Below are 22,776 nucleotides of genomic sequence, written 5' to 3' on the forward strand. Positions count from 1 at the left end.
ATTGAGGGTTTCAACAGAAATAATAAAAATTAAAGTTCACAAATGGTTCACGGTCAATTGTTTCACTTTCAATCTTTCTTTGGAAGACTTAGCTAGTCTCTAACAATAAATAGCAGACCAAAATCTCCTTAAAACTTTAATACCATGGGGTTTCTAGTGATTCCAGAGCGTAATTTTCTCTACAATAAACCTAGTCCTACATTCCTCAAAATGATGAAAGATGGACTTTTCAGGGAATAAGTAATAATTTCATAATGCAGTAACACAATTTATGAATATATTTAATTTCACAGGAAAATTATGATGGAACCACTGAATACCACTGGGGTTATGTACGACTCCACTTCTCTCTTGGGGTTTTATAATACATTGATGGTGTTTTATAATCTATAATTGTTGCCATATTTGCTTTGTTACATTCTTGGAAATGTTGGAAATTACAATTGCTGATATGGCTTCATATGCTATCAGTTATTCATTTCATGCTTGTGGAGCCTAGTACCGTGTCTGCTGCATTTAACTAAAAATGGCTATACCTTTCCAAAGAGGAAGTGCTCAAAATATTATTACAGGATAATCCTCTCCCTGGAATATAAAACAGTGCTATCAGCTACATAGATTCCGAAGTCACGTGTAGTGACACAGAAAGAAACATCTTAGAAGAGAATATTTCTGAGTCAGATGAAAGTTCAGAAGAAGATTTGGGTAGTACAAATGTTCAGCCTGTAAAGGAAGTGGCACATACTTCTGACTTTAAAGGTAGGTACTTCTCATAAGTTATTATATAAAAGTGGTAGTATGTGTTGCTAAATATGTACTTTTTATCTGTTTGGTATAGGACAAAAAAACAAAAAACAAAGACACACAGAAGTTGAGAAGAAATTGAAGACAGGAAAGATGCAACATAATGTGCCATAACCTGAGTTAAGTCAGGTCCGACAAAATTCACAGTAAAAAATGTGGACATCATAGAATCAATTTTTACATTCTTTCTTAGGAAGAACGTGGTTGATGACATACTAAAGGGGACTAACAAAGGGGGAAGTCCTGTTTACAGTAGTAGATGGAAGCCAATTGATGCTGCAGCAAACTGAAACACTTTATCGGTGCCATGATCCTAGCAGGTGCTTACAAGGCCCATAATGGAGCAGTTGTGTATCCATGGAATAAAGATGATGGTAGACCCATTTTCAGTGAAGAAATGGCTGAAAATATTTTTATCTAAATTTCAAGATGTCTGCGATTTGACAACATGGATGCAAGATGTCACAACCATGCTTCTAACAAGCTGGCTCCCATCAAATAAATATCTGAAATGTGGGTAATGACATTCCAGACACTTATGTTCCTTAAAGCAATGTAACAATTGATTAACAACTTATGACATTTGGCGGTAGATGCCCATTTCAGCAAAATATTCCTTCAAAACCAGGACTGAAGTTATTGCTGTATGTGATAGTGCAACATTTTACATTCTCAATCTTCACTTTTACATTGGTTGACAATAAAATGAATCATATGAAGTTGGTCAAGGCAAGAGAGAGTTGCTTTGGATATGGTGGAAGACTTAGAAAACAGTTGCAAAAATTTAATAGCTGACAATTTTTTCACAAACCTTATTTTGGCAGGAGCACTTTTGAAAATCAATCTTAAACTTTTAGCAATAATTAGAAGAAATAAAGGAGAACTACCAGAAGTTTTCACTGAGACCAAAGCTCAAGTCAAATATTCATTCATGTTCAGTTTCCAAGAGCATGCATCAATGGTTTCATATTATTCAAAAGAGGGTGAAGTTGTAACTCTATGCAGTACAAACAAATTCAATGAAGTGAGAGGTCATGAAGAAACCAAGCCAATGATGAATCTAGATTATAATAAAGTGAAGAGCAGATGAAAAAACATATTATCCCTAAACTATAATACTTCTCAGTCATAGTTGGAATCAGCCAACTCGTGCAAATACCTGGTTGTAAGACTTTGAAGGGATGTGAAATGGAATGATCACACAGGCTTAGACGTGGGTAAAACAGGTGGTAGGCTTCAGTTTATTGGCAGAATACTGGGAAAGTGCAATCTGTCTACAAAGAGACTACTTACAAATTACTCATCTTGGTCATTCTAGAATATTGCTCAGGTGTGTGGTACCTATACCAAATAGAACTAACAGGGGATATTTAACAAATACAGAGAAGGGCAGCACAAATTGTCACTCCATGAGAGTGTGTCAGAGAGATGCTGAATAAACTGAATGGCAGATTCGAAGGTAGCTGTAAACTATACTGAGAGAGTTTGCTAACAAAATTTCAAGAACCAGCTTAAAACAATGACTCTAGGAATATACAACAATCTCCTATGTAATGCTAACAAAGGGATTGTCAGGATAGGATTCTAATCACAGCACACACAGAGGCATTGAAACAACCATTCTGCCCATGCTCCATGTGTGAATGGGACAGGAAGAAAACTTAATATCTGGTACAATGGGATGTACCCTTCGCCATGCACATCATGGTGATTTGGGGAGTATAGATGCAGATGTAGACATTGATGTTTAAAGCAACTCACTGACAGAAAATTACACAACATTAATAAAATATTAAATAGAACACTCCTGACCACATAAAAACACTGTTATTTAAAACCATTAGTGAATAAAAGTGTGATGAAGAATGTTCTATATAATATTTTATTACTGTTGTCATTGCCACTATGTCCCATATGTTTATAAAAATTAGACAATACTAGTTCCCTAGTACTTCCATCAACACCACAGACGAAAATAGGAGGCCAGTGTCCGTTCTGAGAAAGATCTGTGGATACAAATACACCGTAAGTGTTCAAAATGTGTATGTATGTGTGTAAAAGCCAATCAGCAATTTCTTGCCTTAAATGCAAGGCCTTGTGATTGTCACTTTGGAAGTGACCACAAATATCTGTAATGTCATCAGAACTGTATACAACTTTTACTAAAATAAATTATAAAAAGCAATTATGCATTTTCATTTGCATTCATGCCACTATCACCAAGTTCTTGAAGAAGGAAAATGGAATGTGATTACTTTCAATACTTATTAAAAATTATGCTTAATAGAAAATATATTGTATTGGGGTCACCAGAGATCCCAGCAGTCCTTAGTGTAACAAAAAATACTTGGTATTAGGAGGGATGTATGGCTACTGGTTAAGAGATTAACTAAGATATATTTACACAAGATTTTTACGTGTGTGGTTGCAAATTCACAATACAAGGACTCACTTTCAACCAGAGCAACCATTCAAGGTCTGTGGCTTGGTTTCATAGCATTAAGTGCCATTAGCAGATCCAACTATGTTTACTGCTGCCACAGAATAATAAACACTGTTGAACTCTACCTATGTTTTGCTATCTACTCCTCATAGTCATGCATGCATAGTTGTTCAGAAAATATCTGCTTCAACATCTTCCAAATTTCGTATCAACACATATTTAGTTCATGTTGCAAATTTTACTAACAGGAGTGTAAATATTATTTATAAATATATTTTGTCGTACCTTGATCTCTGCAGGAGTCCGTTCAAGCAGCAGGCACAATAACATGGATCCATTCTGAAGGCTTTGTTCACTCAGTACACGATTTTCTTGTATGATACGACCATTGGATATAAGCTTCAATCTAAATTAATTTAATAAAAAAGATAAGTTAGTGCAGGACTTCTGCAGGTTCTTATAGATATAATTATTTACTCCCAATTGCCTGACAAACTGAATATCACAGAATACAAGTTTTTGATATTAAGAGTTTTTCTGTATTATAATGTTTCACAATCAACATTAACAAAAACCTGCCATAACATCAAATGTAGGGGAAAAAAACAACCAGGGCCTAGTACAGTGAGCTCCAATGACAGAAATCTAAATGCAATTATATCAGATATCATTGTCTTCATCAGGAAAGAACCTCAAAACAACAAATAGTGATGTTCAATATTGAAAGATTAAATGATCTTGTTATCAATACCTAGCACAGGATGGTGACAAACTTTAGGACACCCAACATTCTGCCTAGAATAAGACACACAAACAAAAGTGATTAAAATGGTAAACTTTAGGTAAGGTAAATATATTAAACTTATTCCAATACACACACACACACACACACACACACACACACACACACACACACACACACACACACACACACAAACAAACAGCAACAAATGAAAACTTACCTCTACCAGTTCTCAGAACCTATGATAAAACAAGAAAAATGGCAACACAGAAAAGAACTACGCTATGCTGAAGAAAATACATATGACTGGTTGACTGCTAAAAATAGACGAGATAGTTGCCTTAAAAAACATTAAAATCGTCAACCTAAAAGCCTCAAGCCTACTCGACACAAAATTTTAAATGCATGTGATACTAGACTCATTGCCAGTTAAAACAGAGGGCATGTTCCACTGAAAAATGCTGTTTCCTCTCATCGTAATGTGAAAGAGTCTGCTAACAACTGGCTTACTGAAATACACAGACTACAGGCACCACAAACAAGTCATCCTGCCCGAGTAAAAAACCACATATATGGAGGCTACGACCAACATGGAGGTATACGACTTTAAAACACTTTGACTGGAAGGAGAATCCCTGTTGGATTACTGTTTTTCCTATCGTCAACTTGCTGTCCATCACTTGCAGTCACTCTTCCTTCCAATCTTTTATGACCTTCTGATCCAGCTATGAGATGGAAGCTCGAATGGAAACGACAGACTGTCAAACTCCCGTCATCAATAGTCCCCCTTGACTGCTTTATCAGCTTCCTTACTTCCCCATACACCCATTTGTCTCAGTACCCAGCAAATTGTCACCTAATTTCTCCCTTTCTCTTGTCACAACAGAATGGAGTACTCCACATCCCAGACCATTTTCTGGCCTGAGTACACTTGAAGAAGCACTGGGTCTCACAAAATGATTCAGAAAATGTGCGAAATTTCTTACTTTGTTACATCACTTCATAAGCAGTGCTATCAACATTGTCAATGACTAAGAATTGTACACAGTGAATAAACCTGGTAAGTGGATCCTGTAGGCTACACTAAGGAAAACAACTGAAAAGCCCAAACAGACACCATTGTTTTAACTTGTGGAAGTACATGATGTTGAAACATTGGTGCACATCTGGTATTAGTAAACAAAGATCAGCACACAACATAATGGAGGCACTTTATTTTCTCAATTTCATCAAGCCTAAAATTTTTTAAGTTCCCTAACAAGACAAGATTGTTATTTACACAAAATTGGTGTGAAGCAATAACAACAGCCAGTAACACCAATAGGGGTTGTTGCCCACCAACTGGGAGAAGTGAAATAATATACAATAAGAAATGCAGACACTTCGGGTACAGCATAAATTTTAAATGCTTATCACACTATAAGGTGCTGTAACCCATGGCATCTCATCATATGCAACACAGAGAATGGGAAGAAAGGTGGTCCTAAAATCTTGTAGCCAATCTCACTTCTTGCTGGCTGTACTCAGGTATATCGTATGGCAGATCTACATAATGTGCAACCATCATCTCTCTCTCTCTCTCTCTCTCTCTCTCTCTCTCTCTCTCTCTCTCTCTCTCTCTCTCTATTTTGACATACAGACCTATTTTGCATTCTTTGACTCAACATTGTTCAACAGGTTAATTTTTTGGGGCACTGCAGTAGGGTCCAGTGAGGACTGGATTACAAATGCTAGTGTACACACCCACAATACAAGAAGGAAGAATGAAGTACTGAGCAGACCCCATCGATTGGCAATGCTAGAAAAAGGACCGCAGTTCTCTGGTTTCAGACTACTAAGAAGTTTGCCTAAAAGCCTGCAAGGTAGTGTACTTGACAATGACTTTCCAAAGAAACTTAAAGACTATCTCATTGAAAGAGAGTTTTACAGTGTTGCAGAATACTTATGCCATTAAATTTGTATATATTGTTATTCACTACACATTTACTGTACACAATGTAATCTTACAGGATCAAATAAAATTCAATTCAAGATCTTTAACGTTTCCAACACATATACAGCTGATAGCATTCTCTGAAATCAGTGATGCGTGTATATATATATATTTTCCTGATTTATAATGCAAAAAAGAGTTATTACAAGGTTGTTCCTGTAATTAACTGTGTGAGTATATTAGCATTAATTTAAATTATTGTTAATACGCTGTATAGAAGTAGCTGGTAATGGCTGCTTCAGCTTGCTAATGTGTAACCTGACTTGTTTCCCATCCCTGTAGGTTCTCGTTCATGATGATATTAACAGGGCACAACATGTGAATGCATGACAATAGAATACACACTCCTGGAAATGGAAAAAAGAACACATTGACACCGGTGTGTCAGACCCACCATACTTGCTCCGGACACTGCGAGAGGGCTGTACAAGCAATGATCACACGCACGGCACAGCGGACACACCAGGAACCGCGGTGTTGGCCGTCGAATGGCGCTAGCTGCGCAGCATTTGTGCACCGCCGCCGTCAGTGTCAGCCAGTTTGCCGTGGCATACGGAGCTCCATATCAGTCTTTAACACTGGTAGCATGCCGCGAGAGCGTGGACGTGAACCGTATGTGCAGTTGACGGACTTTGAGCGAGGGCGTATAGTGGGCATGCGGGAGGCCGGGTGGACGTACCGCCGAATTGCTCAACACATGGGGCGTGAGGTCTCCACAGTACATCGATGTTGTCGCCAGTGGTCGGCGGAAGGTGCACATGCCCATCGACCTGGGACCGGACCGCAGCGACACACAGATGCACGCCAAGACCGTAGGATCCTACGCAGTGCTGTAGGGGACCGCACCGCCACTTCCCAGCAAATTAGGGACACTGTTGCTCCTGGGGTATGGCGAGGACCATTCGCAACCGTCTCCATGAAGCTGGGCTACGGTCCCGCACACCGTTAGGCAGTCTTCCGCTCACGCCCCAACATCGTGCAGCCCGCCTCCAGTGGTGTTGCGACAGGCGTGAATGGAGGGACGAATGGAGACGTGTCGTCTTCAGCGATGAGAGTCGCTTCTGCCTTGGTGCCAATGATGGTCGTATGCGTGTTTGGCGCCGTGCAGGTGAGCGCCACAATCAGGACTGCATACGACCGAGGCACACAGGGCCAACACCCGGCATCATGGTGTGGGGAGCGGTCTCCTACACTGGCCGTACACCTCTGGTGATCGTCGAGGGGACACTGAATAGTGCACGGTACATCCAAACCGTCATCGAACCCATCGTTCTACCATTCCTAGACCAGCAAGGGAACTTGCTGTTCCAACAGGACAATGCACGTCCACGTGTATCCCGTGCCACCCAACGTGCTCTAGAAGGTGTAAGTCAACTACCCTGGCCAGCAAGATCTCTGGATCTGTCCCCCATTGAGCATGTTCGGGACTGGATGAAGTGTCGTCTCACGCGGTCTGCACGTCCAGCACGAACGCTGGTCCAACTGAGGTGCCAGGTGGAAATGGCATGGCAAGCCGTTCCACAGGACTACATCCAGCATCTCTACGATCTTCTCCATGGGAGAATAGCAGCCTGCATTGCTGCGAAAGGTGGATATACACTGTACTAGTGCCGACATTGTGCATGCTCTGTTGCCTGTGTCTATGTGCCTGTGGTTCTGTCAGTGTGATCATGTGATGTATCTGACCCCAGGAATGTGTCAATAAAGTTTCCCCTCCCTGGGAAAATGAATTCACGGTGTTCTTATTTCAATTTCCAGGAGTGTATTTACGGAAAACATTCAGTATCAAGTATGTATGTCCCTGAATGAACTGTTATTAAGCATTAAATTGAAAAGTGCTACTGTAATAATCATGAAGTTAAGGTATATTACAAGTTTCTATTACAAAGTTAAAAAATAAATCATAGTTAGTGTCTTAATATTTTTAAAATTTTGTATGTTCACAAGGTAATACATGCTCTGTGACATGTTGCATGTCCTTGCAGGTTTTCCTCCATAAAGGAAATTACGGAATTATGTGTGTGAATGAATGTACAAATGTACAAACCGATCACTGCAATTATTTACCTGCTTCAAGCAGATATGGCAGCTTTGTACTGTCATCTAAGAAGCAATACTGCTTAACTGACTACTCTAATTTTTCGAATTTCTGCCAGCTGGCATACTTGATTCAGCACACCTATTGTTATGAAAGTCATGAATTTTCAGTTCTTTACAATGAAAGTGATGCTGAAAGAATATTGTAAAGTTCAAAGACGACATGAATTATATATAATTACAAAATAATGAACTACCACACAACAGGAGTATCAAATGCCACCTGAGGCAGATTGCAGACTACGCTGATAGCTGTAGGTAGGTAGCAATGCCAGAAGATTAGTAAAATGTAGGAAAAGCAGTAGAGGATCTACAATTAGTGTAGTGGCTGACAGCTGTCAATCACTTTCAAAAACAAATCTGCACTTCAAAACACTACTTTTAAATGGGTAATGATAATCTTCTTAGTGATGTGATCATTCTACGAAAGACTGCCCATTTCCACCAGCTGAATCTCTAATTCAAAACAGCTTTCCAATATGGAAAGGGAAACATAATGAAGTACCATGGCTCTGAACACTTCTGCATTTATGTAGTAAATTGACAGTCACTTACTAAGTACTGTTTCTTCAATGATACACTGTGCCTGTTAATTGTTTGGGTAGTTAAAACAGGGCCAGAGTGATCAAAATCGAACCATCATCTTCAATGTCAGAACCACAAACATTTTCATCCTTGTTACCAGGCTTATGATACCTGAAATCTGAGAAGACTTTCATCTCAGATTTCAAGTATCATATGCTGCCCCAACATCTGATATTTGACCACTTGCCCGTGTGGCAAATTTGTCAGGGCCAGTGTATACTATTGCCCACTCATCTAGCTACTGACAGCTACTCTGCTTGTGTATAGGTTGTTTTGCTGGTAGGATTGATGATTCAAGGAACCAAACTATTACATCATCAGTCTCTTTAGTCCCTTTCTCCTCAATCAGACAGATCTACATGACCGTACATCGAAGACAGCCTACTGCGCAAAACCCAGAGTAAGAAAACATAAGGTCTACCAAATGTCAACAAAGGCTAGATAAGGTACAAAAAAGAAGATAGGGAGACATAGGAAGAAAGGCAAATGAGGTGTCCCATTTAGGGAGCAGCCAGATGCTCCTGAATGCAGAGTGCAATGAGAGGATATATATCCCCTCCCACACTACTTACCACATGTAACAGTGAGAAGTTGCCTAGGAAAGACTAACAACACAGACAGGGCGAGAGAAGCACAGACAGACAAACAGATGAACAAGTCAAAAAGACCACACAAGAGCAGGAAGGAAGTGCAAAAGAGTAGGTAGGGTGAGGGTCTGGGATGGATCACCAAATCCAGACTGCTGCAGCCTGGTCTGGTCAGAGGAGGCAACAGAGTGTTCTGTCAACTGCTCAATGGGTCAATAAGGTTAAGTGGTCCCCCCTTAAAGAGTGTGGTGAAAGCCCCCTTCACACATAAAATGTAAAACTAAGTCAGCCGCTGAGACCCGTCACTTGACAGCAGGGGTAGCAGGTCTTCCATAAGCTGATGTGTTGGTTTAGGTCAGTGCTAGTTCACTTTAGACCTGTCACATTGGTTTGCAATTGGTCTGGAGGTTTCAGGTTAGCTGTGAATGTCCTTCTGGTTGAATTTCCTAACTGTGCTGGATTTTTCTGATGCTTTCTCATCCTCCCTTTATCCTGCTTTGCAAGTGGTTACAAAAGAAATTACAGTGAGCTACTTCACCATTATGCAGACCACTACAGCTAGCAGACAAAAGCAGTGCATAATTTTTGTAGCAAATCTAGAGGGAGTACCAGTACTTGCTAGCAGATCTTGGTTCACATTGGCACCCTTTGCAATGTGATTTGGCTCCTGGAATTTGTTGTACTGTAGTAAAAAGTTGGGACTTTTTTGGGGATGTTCTCACTACTGATATGACTTGATGTTTCCGCAGCCAAGAGATTTCACCTCAATCTTGAGTGTGAAAGCCACTATCCACTGTCTCTTAATCAGGGTGAAGAGGACGGCATTATCTGGTCAATCGGCTGTTCTCAAAACCACATGAGTGATACACCTTTCCCAACTGTCTTTACACTGATTATCCACAGCAGACCCCTATATATGACCCTCATTGTTGCTGCTTTTAGTGATGTTGTTAACAACTCTGGAGAGCCATAAATGCATGCTCCATTTTGTGGAAAGAAGACTGCCAATGTCCAAGGAGTCAATGCCTAGCTCAATGGTGGCACTATCGCCCAGATCCTTGAAGAATTCTGATCAGTGAGTACAAAGCAGCAGAAAAACCATTTTAATGGTTCTGGATGATTTGTTGTGGATTAATGACTACATGCAGCTGATCCTTGGTCTGGAAATAGTTTGCCAATTTGTCTTCACCCGCAGGGAAATCATACTAGTTATATTCACATCCAGCAACAGTCTACTTCAAAGCTGTGCACACTTAAGCCCTCAATTACTCTATCTCAACATTACTCGTATCAAACAATCGAGCAAGCCTCGCTGGAGATACAGAATATTTTAATTACAAAGCTTGCAAAGCAAGAAGTCTGCTACATAACCATACAGAGAAAAATTTTGCAATGATCTCTGCTACATGGATGGTTTGTTTAATGACATTTTTTAAATTTCATTTTACAGTTCTAGTTCTGTAGGACAAACTGAACAGTAAACCTACTTGGTCATGAAACGCATCTGTACATGAAATTAACCCAAATAGGCAAAATAAAATTCAGACAAATCCTATGAAGATGACAGGCTGCAAATGTATATTACCATAATCAACAAAATACCACAGTAATTAGCTTAAATTCTTTCTCTGAACTCCCTGACACAATAGGAGTGATTCAAAAGAAAATTCTTCAGTTTACACTTGAATGTGTAAGGATTACCACTACATTTTTTTAAATTTTTGTAGAGCCAACTGAAAATGTATGCAGCAGAATACTGCACGCCTTTCTGTACAAGTGTCTAGATGATGTAATCCACATGCAGATAGGATTTCTACATAGCATTACCACAGTAAAAGCTGCCAATTCTTAGAAAAAAGCTCATATTGTTAACAAACAACAATATTAAACAAAACAATCAATTTCTGATAAGATTATTTAACTAGATAGATAAAAAAATCTACTCACCAAGTGGCAGCAGAACACAGAAATAGAAAGGGAGACTTACTGTATGGGATGAGAAGCAAGTCTTCCCTTCTCAACCTGTATGAAAAGTCTCCCCTGATCCTCAGTTCTGGGTGACTTTCCCAAAATTGCTCCTTTTCCTAGACCTCTCCAGTCCGTTTTCTTCACCCTTCTTCTTTCCCTTTCAACCCTTTTGCCTGAAGGAGGAGCCACCAGCTTCAAAAGCTTGTTGCTCACATCAGTCAGCTATGTGTGTGTGCTGCTGCCACTTGGTGAATAGATTTTTTTAACTATCCAGTTAAATAATACTAAAGAAAATATATACTGAGAGGCCAATTTCAAAATTCCCAGACTCCTCAAAAAGATTAACAAGAGTTTCGCAAACTTATAGCACCTACTGCTCAAGCTGTCCATTTCTGAGCCAAAAATATCATTTTTGAATGGGAAGACTGACTCCAGCATATAATACCATATATCATAAGCAAAGCAGACTAACTTTAGTTGAACCCTCACTTATTACAGATACAGTTCCAATGGTAAATATAACAGCATTCAGTTTTTGAACATGATCCTGAACATAAGCTTCCCATTACAACTTATCGTGTATCTGAACACCGAGAAATCTGAATTATTCAGTCTCACTAATCATATGCCCTTTTTATACACTCAAAATATCGTTCTTAGTTGAACTGTGTCTTGGAAACTGAATCTTACTGTGATGTAGCATCAATTTATTTTCTACAAGACATGAACTTAAGTCTCTAACTGCGGTGCATGATACAACGCTCATGTCGCACTAAACACCCTTCACTACCAACCTAGTGTTATCAACAAACAGAAATCTTCTTCTTCTTCTTCTTTAGTTCTACAGCCCTTGGTGAGCCTTGGCTTTTTCAACAATCTTCCTCCACACTTCTGTTATTTGCTGCTCCTTTCCACCCCCAGACTCCCATATTGCTGATACCCGTTATTACCTCATCGATCCATCTTCTTCTAGGTCTCCCTTTTCGCCTAACTGAATGGATCATACCTTTCATCATTTTCTTTGGTATTCTACCCTCTGCCATTCTCTCCGAGTGTCCTAGCCATCGTATTCGCTGTGATTTCACAAATTTTACTATGTCCCTGCCTTGTATTAACTCTTGTAATTCAGCATTGTAGCGTATTCTCCAGCCTTCTTCCTCCCTTATTGGCCCATAGATTTTGCGTAGTATTTTCCACTCAATGCTTCTTAGAGAATTTTTATCGTGTTCTGTCAACGTCCATGCCTCTGAGTCGTATGTGATAACTGGGCGGACTAGGGAATTATAAAACTTCCTGGCAGATTAAAACTGTGTGCCCGACTGAGACAGAGTCTCGGTCGGACACACAGTTTTAATCTGCCAGGAAGTTTCATATCAGCGCACATTCCGCTGCAGAGTGAAAACCTCATTAGGGAATTATATATTAGCAATTTAGTTTTTCTTGTAACAAGGCTACTTTTGAAGAACTGCATATTTGCAAAGTAAGCTGTTTTTCCTGCTTGTACTCTTTCCCTTATAGCCTTTCCAATACTGTTATCATTTGTTATTAGGGCTCCCAAGTAGTTAAAAGAGGACACTCCATTGAAGCATTTCCCATTGATGTTTAGGTTTTTAGGAGTTCTGGCCTCAGATTGTGACATTACCATATATTTTGTTTTGTTTTCATTTACTATGAGGCCAATTTTTAAGGCTTCTGTTTCCATTGCCCGATATGTTTCTAAGAATGTATTGGTATTTCTTCCTACTATAGCAATGTCATCAGCATATGCTCATATCTGGCTAGTTTTCATAAATATGGTGCCTCTTTTGTTGATTTTATTTACTGCACTATGCAGGGCTATGTTGAATAGGACAGTGGAGAGACTATCCCCTTGATTCACACCTTAATTAAAGTCAAAGCTTTCACTTTTTCTGCTAAGGACCTTTACTTTTGCTCTTGTCTCTGTCATTGTCATTCTGATTAGTCTTATTAATTTAGCACATATACCAACTTCTTTCAGTACTCTGTATAGTTCTTGCCGATTTATGCTGTCAAAGGCTTGTTTGAAATCGATGAATAAGAAATGCAGATCTATATCATATTCATAGAACTTTTCCATCATTTGCCTTATCACAAATATTTGATCAGTTGTTCAGAGGAGTAAACCTCATACAAATCCCAGTCCTCCAGGTTGGGGGTTGGGCATGGGGCTAATAACCCCATACTGTAAAAAAAAAAAAAAGGAGAGAGAGAGAGAGAGAGAGAGAGAGAGAGAGAGAGAGAGAGAGAGAGAGAGAGAGAGAGAGAGAGAGAGAGAGAATATTACGGAAATTCAACAGAAGCCTCGGAAACTGAGTGGAAAGCATGTATCACGACCCCGGCAAAGGAAACGGATAGAGGATCTAACAGTAGCATCATGGAATGTGAGGACAATGCTTCAGCCTGGAAAAATGAAAGAAATAACAAATGAAATTTTAAAATTCAAATATGATATTGTAGGGCTACAGGAAATAAGATGGCAGGGGAATGGGCAGATAGATAAACCTGAGTACTCACTGGCATATAGTGGACCAGAAGAAAGAACAGACCAACTTGGAACAGGGTTTATAATAACTAGGGAAGTTAGGAAAAGCCTTCTAGAATTTGAACCCATAAATGAAAGGATGTGCAGACTCAGACTAAAAGGTAAATTTAGAAATATGTCAATAGTTAATGCACATGCACCAACAGAGGAAAAAGAGGATATAATTAAAGAACAGTTCTACGAAGACTTGGAAAAAGTATGCTGTGCAATACCTAAATATGACCTGATGCTAGTAATAGGAGATTTTAATGCAAAAATAGGGAGGAATGAACATCCGTATGGAGTTTCTGGAAAATATTCACTACATGAAGAAAACAATGAGAATGGAGACTTACTATGCCAATTCGGAGCAAGGAATAAAATGATTATTGAAAGTACCTACTTTCCACATAAAAGGATCCATCTGGGTACTTTGAAGTCTGCAGCCAATCGAGTAGTCAATCAGAATGATCATATTTTAGTGATTGCATGCCACTCCGTGTCAGTTATGGATGTACGGAGCTGCAGAGGACCAAACTGTGATTCAGACCACTTTTTGATAAAATCAGTCTTGAGAGAGAGAGACTGTCACTAACAAATGGCAACAGAATGGGAAAAATGATGAAATGGAATACAGACAAACTGAACATCCCTGATGAAGTAAAAAAATACCAAGTAACACTAAGCAGAAAGTTGAGCAATGAAGACACCACAGTAGGAGTAGATGAAAGGTGGAACAGGTTTGAAAAAGCCATTAAGGATGCTGCAGAGGAAATAATAGGCATAAGAAGGAACAGAAGAACCCAGGAGTGGTTTGATGAAATTGCAGGTTAGCAATAGAGGAAAAGAACAGGGAAAGAACAAAAGTGCTACAGAGAGAAACCAGAAATAATGTGGAACAATATAGCGAATTAAGGAGAAGAGCTAACAGACTGTGCAAGAGAAAGAAAAGAGTGGAATAAGAAGAAATTTCAAGAACTAGAAGAACTAAAGGAACAGAGTGAAATAAGAAAGTTCTATCATGCCATAGGCAAAATGAAGAACAGATTCCAACCAAAAACAATGGCCTGTTCCAGTAAAGATGGGAAAATGACAAGGGAGGAAGAACAGATAGTGGGAAGATGGGCAGAGTATTTCAAAGATACACTAAGCACCAGCCCAGAAGATGAAGAGACAGCTGCACAGGAGGGAATAGTGGAGCTGGAAATAGACAATGAAACCAATGAGGCAAGAAAGCCAACACTACAAGAGGTCTCCCAGGCTGGGCACAAGTCAAAAAACAATCGAGCCCCTGGGGAAGACAGCATAATTGCTGAATTAATAAAAACTGGTGGTGAGGCTGTAATAAAGGAACTGCACGCATTAATATCAGATCTATGGGAAACAGAAACTATTCCAGATAATTGGAATAATAGTCCCCATTTATAAGAAAGGGGACAGAACAGCATGTGAAAACTATAGAAGTGTAACACTCCTAAGTACAGCTTATAAGATCTTCACAAGTATATTAAACGAAAGGATATGGAAGTGTGCAGAAGGCATACTAGGGGAATATCAGTGTGGCTTTCGACCAGGCAGAGGAACAACTGATCAAACAGAAATATTTTAGAATCATTATCCAAACACCCCCCCCCCCACCCCCCCCCCCCCCCACACACACACACACACACACACACACAGTGTGTCTCCTAAGTGTTGTCAGGCACGTTTTCTCTGGTTTTCCAGGAGATATTTGGAATTTCATCTTTGCATTGTAAAGTTGGGAGTCAGCCCAAACAAATAGTGCACATCATCTCTCATGAGATGCCCAGTGTTGTTGGAAAACATTGGTTTGTTTCCCCATTACAAACAAAATGATTTTTAAAGTGTAATTTTGTGCACCCAATTAACAGAGCAGTCCCCAATTAGTCTAGTGCAATACTTGTTTTATCGATATGTATTAACAAGGACTGTAAAACAAAGACTAAACAGCAATCCAGCAGCAACTCTGCAGCACTACATGCTTGACAACAGCAGTGAGCACAGGCCAGGACTGTGCTGTCACTGTTGGAGTACTGGTTATTCTTCATGTTTCACTGGCCCTGTTAATACATATCAATAAAACAAACACTGCAATAGACTACTCTGAAAAGGCTACTGAAAGGGCATGTAAAATTTCACTTTAAAAATCATTTTGTTCCTAATGGGAAACAAACCAATGTTGTACAATGACTGTGTTACATGAAAGATGTGATGAGCACTATTTGTTTGGCCTGAATCCAGCTACATAGTGCAAAGACTAAATTGCAAATATCTAATGAAAAACCAGAGAAAATGCACCTGACAATTCTTGGGAGAGACACCACATATATATTCCCCAATCAGATGCCACCTCATGCCATTCTTATTGCTGTGGAAAATAACCTTTGGCTGCCTGTTCTTGAAGTATGAGAGGAAGCAGCTATGAGCAGCTCCTCTCATACCATAATGATCCAACTTCTGATAGTGTTTCCAGTTGTTAAGCTTCTTCTGAACCCAAAGTATGTTCGATAGCAAACTATATGAACTGAAATCGTTAATTACCTTTTTACATACAGCCTTTTCAATAACGTTTGCAAGCACTGATGGTAAAGAAATAGGTCTAAAAATTGTCTACATTGTCCCTTTCTCCTTTTTTATATTGAAGTTTTACTACAGAGTATTTTCATCATTTGAAATCTGACCATTCCTAAAGAAAAAACCATAAATGTGGCTTAAGTAGTGGGCTAACATTTACAGCACAGTTCTTTAGTCTCCTACTAGACACATTACCCAGCCCGCGAGAGTTCTTAAGTCTTCAGCTATTTAATTATTGAGTCAATCTGTCCCCATGTCAGTATCATAGATGTGAGTTTCAGATGGAAACCTTCAAAAGCCACTTTCTAAGAGTGTTATCTGACCCCCTGTAGAAACTACATTTTTATTTGATTCATCTGCTATATTCAGAAAGTGATTGTCAAATATTGTAGCCTACATACATTTGACTTATCAGTAAAGAAAACATCTTTACTATGTATTGACTTTATATCCTCGATCTTGTGCTATTGGCCATGTTTGGATGGTCACAAGTAACACTTTATGTAGCTTATAGATACATCAAGTCAGAAGCAAAACATGTTTTTCACTCCATAGTAATCAACTCTGAGGAAACCTTATCAATAATGTGAAATGCAAGTTGTAAAAAGCTTTCTTGATTTACAGAACAATTACAATGGGGGAAAATGGAACAATTAATTTGTTTCATGTGTAATTGTAAAAATCAATTTGCAAATAAGTGAAAAGATATTTAATGCTCAAGCGGACACTTTTATATACAATATGTGGCAATCATAAATAACACCATCTTTTACTGTTCCATTGATGTTTAACAATTCCGAATCCATATGTATTCCTTCACTAACACAGTAATTAGTTGTGTCGTCATATGTCCAAGTGAGCAGCAGTAATACAAAATAGACAGCACACTAACTGAAGAAAATTTATGATCAATACAAGAAAATGATATAGATTCCGAGCTAGCAGCACACACTCACAATGAGGCAGTTCTCTATGGGATAATTAGTAATCAAACAAACAGTTGGAAGGGATCTGATGCAGCTGTGTTGTCTAACGCTTTGAGTGGGTCATTATCGTGGGGTAACACTTGTATGCAGCAACAGACTGACAATGAAAAGTTTATTTTATTACTGGCTAATTAGACAGTGATTTGGCTCATGTAATGTATGCTTATTATTTAGTTAAACTAAGATTGAACATTCTGGTATTTTGCAATCGTACATGTTCACCTTGGTAACAAAGACAGCTATTATTTACATGTGCACAAAGCGTGCTGCACTCCCACTCTATAGAGTTAAGAGCTGAATCTGACTCAATGTAATAAGAAGGTACAGACTGATTCTTTTATACAGATATTTTACAGTAAAGACTGAACCTTGCATAACCCTGAAGTTATCTAATGAAGCCGTGGCAAACCTCAGTTTTATATTCTAAGAGGGAATCTTAACTGCACACCTTCAGGGAAGTAAGAAAGAACATTAAGGCTTAATATTCCACACACAATGAGTTCATTAGAGATTGAGCACATGCTCAGATTAGGAAGGATATGTAAGGAAAGAGGCTATGTCCTTTTCTTAGGAACCACTCTGATAATAGTCTTAAATAATTAAGAGAAGACACAGAAAATCTAGATTTGGATGGCTGAACAGGACTGGGATCTGTCAGCCTTCTAAACTCAAGTATAGTTTTTTACTAATGCACCACTGTGCTTGGTCACATATTCACACACATAATCCTACTGTGCCATTTCATTTAGTCATTAATTGATGGCACTGTGATGACAAGTATAGAAGTTTCAGATTAAAGTAAAAGAAGAAATGTTCACTGTAGCAACCTGACCAACACGTGTAGCAGAAATTGTGGTGTACCGTTTCTCTTCATAGACTGTGAATCAACGTAACTTTCACTCTAATTCTGCATTATTTTATGAAATGAGGACACATGACATTTTTGGTTGTAAAACAAGGCTCATATGAGGGTAACAGATTCAGGAGACCCTACCACACATTTTTATAGCAATGTTTTGTGCATCAGCACTGAATTTAACAGTGTCTCTTTCTCAAATTTAGTACTCATTCCGTAAAATGAAAAAGAATATATACAGCATTGGTGTCATTAATTCATTCACACAATGTGTTCAGCAGATTCCATCATGACAGATATTTCACAGATTAATAGGTACACTCATTAGTCACTGACATGTTCCTCCTGCTGCTCAGCAAATAACTGACAAATCAGGGAATGGTAAACTATCTGCATTATGTTCTTCTAAGAATGATTTCATATCACTTTGCATCCGAAGTACTTCCCATTCATATACTATGTATTACTTTTGTGGAATGAAAGTATATTTTAAATTTTATATCTGACTGTACAGATCGATCTAATGGAGGGCTCTGGTCTTTGTTAATGGACATTAATATTATCTCCAATAGAGATTATATGGTATTAGTGATGTTCACCTTGCCAGTGTTCTCAGCAAGTTAATATGTGCTACAGCACAGAATAGTAAAGGGTAGAAATTAGAAAAAAAAGGTTATTAAAACTCCCTCCCATTGCATCAGGCAAATTAAAATCATGACAGAGGCACAAGCAGGAAGCGAGCCATTATGTCACAAAATGATCAGGTTGATGACACTCTCTGCCAAGTAAGGAATAAGAATTCAGCAGAAAAGAGGATGGAAAACCAACCAAGCATATCCATCAGCTCGTAAGGCATGTTGCAAGAAACTTTATCTATTTCATAAGAGCACATAGGGGGAGACAGACAGCAGCTACCAGCCTGTAAGTGAATGTGGCAGAATAAAGAGGACACATTCGGTCATTAAAAATTGAGCTTTGCATCACAGCCTCATGCTAGCTCCCTTTAAACACTCCCACCCTTGTCCTGTATTGATCATTGGGACTGATGATATTCACAGTAATAGCACTTTAATCCATGATTACAAAACTGTAATGAATCTATGTCCTACACGCTCCAGCACAGCCTATGAACTAACCAAAAATGTGCTCAAGATGATGGCCTTCACTGGAAGAACTTCATGCTGCTCCCAACCTACCATCTACTGATATAGAAACTTACTGTCTTCCAACAACACCATATTGCAGAGTGTTGCCAACAGCAAGCCAGCAACAGGGCCTCTTGTCGTATACATTTCTGTTCAACACTCACACGCCCTGGAGTGCTGAAACCTACCAAAGGGCATAGGGAGATCAACCAACCACAGGACAATCAACACCAGGCCAATTGCAGATGGGTCATCAAGGGTCATAGTAAAATATGGAGTGAGACCGAGAAAATTCTGCAGCCGGTGCAAGAACCGCTTAGAGCTAGGCAAGTCGCCGTGCTGCCGGAGTTGGTGACATCATTTGCTGGGCATGCAAGTGCTGAGCTGACTTGATGGATGTCAGCTAGAATCTAACACACAGCTGAACTAGCTGTTGCCTCCTGTAAGGCATACCTTACATCATGGTAATAGTGCTGCCAATTAACAGATCAATGAAGCGAAATGTCGATTTTTAATTACATTTTTTAAGTTTTCCTTTGATTCTCCCTTATAATATTTCAAATATGGTCTTTATTTTATATTCAGAAACTAAATATTTTTCTTATCTAGTTAGTAGTTAAGACATACAATACAGTAACTTTTGGGGTAATACGTTTATTCAATATTTCATTTTCCCTTTGACAGTAGATGCATTATTTACAAGGATGAGAGCACAGCACAGCTTTTGTGTACACATCCACAGCCTTAACTGTTCCATGTTAATGTGGAATTTGCTCACGAAAACTGCCCAGTTTCAGTTAGCCACCATTTTCTCTTAAAATTGTTATTAACAGCATATAGAGTTTATTCCCTAAAAACAAAAGCGTTATGCATATTTATGAAGAAGTATCACTCTTGCTTTCTCTCTCTACACAAGCTATACTGTCTACCAAATAGCCTAGAACACTATTATTCATGTGTTTCTGCTTTTCCTCATACTTATGTATCACACTGTCTTCATATTTGGGAGGATGGCATTACTCTATCTGACCACCATGATTTGGTTTATCTAAGGTTTTTGTATATAACACTAAGACAAATGCCGGGACGAGTCCTTAGTCAATGCCACGGAAAACCACTTATCCTATCCTCAAAGCAAGTTATGTATGTTGGGAGTCGAATATTTTTGCCTAATGATTTGGACTGTGTTACCTTGACAAATCCCATATTATTGTGCAATAATCAGCAGATGAATAAAGACAGACAGACAGATACCAACAAAAAGGAAAAAGACAGGTTGCTACTCACCCAAGTTGCACGCGCACACGCACACACGCACAGAGGCGCATGCGCCCACTCACCAACTCCAGCATCTTGGCTCAATATGCTGAAGTTGGCATCCATGTGCGCATGAGGTGTGCTTGCTTGCTGTGTGTGTGTGTGTTTTTTACTTAGGCTGTGGCTAATAGTATCTTGATTGTGCCTGTGTCACTTGACATGTCTTCATTACTGTAAGCAGCAATCTTTTTCCTATATTCCTACCTGGAGGTTCCATTGTTACATAGACAGACAGATAAAGTAAATGCAGGATTTTCCATTGCTGTACTTGAACAGGAGAATGATTGCTATACATTGAATCCCCATCAGCAGCAACATCTATGGCATTTAAAATTATTCAATAATCCATGTCATCAAATCAAGGTCTTTTACTCAATAGCAATTTTATCCCAACATTCAAAGAAACTACAGCACTCATGCCACAATGATAGACTGAAATGTGTACAAATAAAAAAAAGGAAATGAAATTCCTCTTCCCCACAATTTATCTTCAATTTAGGCTTAGTGCAACTTAGCTTTCAACAATACAAATTTTTATTTGAGTTCAATAGTAACAGTGCTAAGTAACTGGTTATTTTTCTAGCAAATTTGTAATTTAAATTATTCTTGGGTGATTTGCCATGCTGAGGATTACTTTGGTATGAATGTTGTCGTACACAAGCAAGTATTGCTATTTCTTTATGGACTATTATCAAAATGTTATTCTGTATGCAGATGAAGATAGTTTTAGATTGTTGCAAGAAATACTTTAAATTACATCCAAATTTAAGACCTCAATATTTTACAGGCAATGCTAGTAGACACCACAGTAGTAATGTCTCAGAGAAGAATCTGCCTTCTTAAATTAGAAAAATTGCAAGAGCACAATGACACTTCTCACATGCCATGCCCCCCACCACCGCTGTCAATTCTGCATAAGTATTGACAGTTACATAGATTAAGAAAGTGAAGTTCAGCAGAAGAATAAAGGGAAATACTGAATCTACCAATACCATCCATCCATGTACACATAAAGTACTCTTTGAAATTCAATGTGCATAAAATATATTCCACAACGGGAGTTCTAGTAATTGTCATAGTATCACATCTGTTGACTTTTCCAACTCTTAACTGTCACAATCAACCTTGTCTAGACCTTCGCCAACAGTACAGAACTAACTGTCACCACAACCAACATTCCAAACAATAATCTACTTTGAACAGCAGTTATTCCTCAAGCACCATGTGCTCCCTGTGTTGCTTGTTTTGAAGAGAGACCCAGAACCTCGCCAAGCATGTTGTGATCATATCTCTGTGGAAGTCCCATGTGCAAGACCTGCCCAATCCACCCACTCAGAACGTCCTATTCAAAACTTCCTGGCAGATTAAAACTGTGTGATGGACCGAGACTTGATCTCGGTACCTTTGACTTTCATGGGCAAGTCTTGGTAGAGCACTTTCCCATGAAAGGCAAAGGTCCGAAATTCAAGTCTCGGTCCAGCACACAGTTTTAATCTGCCAGGAAGTTTCATATCAGGGCACACTCCACTGCAGAGTGAAAATCTCATTCTACTTCCTATTCCAGTCCTGTCCCAGGCTCATCCTACCTCATCAAAACCAGGTCATCAGTGAAAGGGGTCATGTCATTTACCAGCTCTGCTACAATAATTGCACAGCTTTTTTATACTGGTATGACTACGAACCAACAGTCCACCAGCATGAACACCCACCACCAAACTGTGGCCAAGAGCAAAGTAGTTCACCCTGTGGCACAACATGCAGCTGAACAGAACACGCTCTATTTAAATGGTTGCTTCAGAACCCGGGCCACCTGGATCCTCCCCTCCACCATCAGCTTTTATGAACTGTGCAGATGGGAGTTACCCTTACATCATACTGTACACACTACTCCTGAAATTATACCAGACTAAACATACAGTAACCCACAGTCCCCCACATCCTCCATGCAACAGTTTTTGGCCCCCTCTGTTGTACCACCACTACCCTATTCTCACCCCTTCATGCTCACTGTGTTCCATCCTCTGCCAATACACCCACCCATTCTTTCCCTTGCCTTCCTCCTCTCCTTTTCCACTGCTCCCTCCTCCTCTCTCTCCCACACAGACTCCTGCCACTG

The 22,776-nt window shown here is 39.2% G+C and overlaps 1 protein-coding gene across 2 annotated transcripts in view; it reads right to left on the reverse strand.

Annotated features, from left to right (window-relative positions):
* The window catches only part of LOC126277916 (NEDD8 ultimate buster 1-like), a 109,943-nt gene that overhangs the window by 81,626 nt on the left and 5,541 nt on the right, over positions 1-22,776 (reverse strand). For both annotated transcript variants that reach the window (XM_049977488.1, XM_049977495.1), the window contains exon 3: positions 3,533-3,653. In XM_049977488.1, coding sequence (XP_049833445.1) covers positions 3,533-3,653 — 121 coding nt within the window. The remainder of the gene's footprint in view (positions 1-3,532; positions 3,654-22,776) is intronic.

Source organism: Schistocerca gregaria, chromosome 1 (assembly GCF_023897955.1).
Source record: "Schistocerca gregaria isolate iqSchGreg1 chromosome 1, iqSchGreg1.2, whole genome shotgun sequence".
In the NCBI taxonomy this organism is placed as follows: Eukaryota; Metazoa; Arthropoda; class Insecta; order Orthoptera; family Acrididae; genus Schistocerca; species Schistocerca gregaria.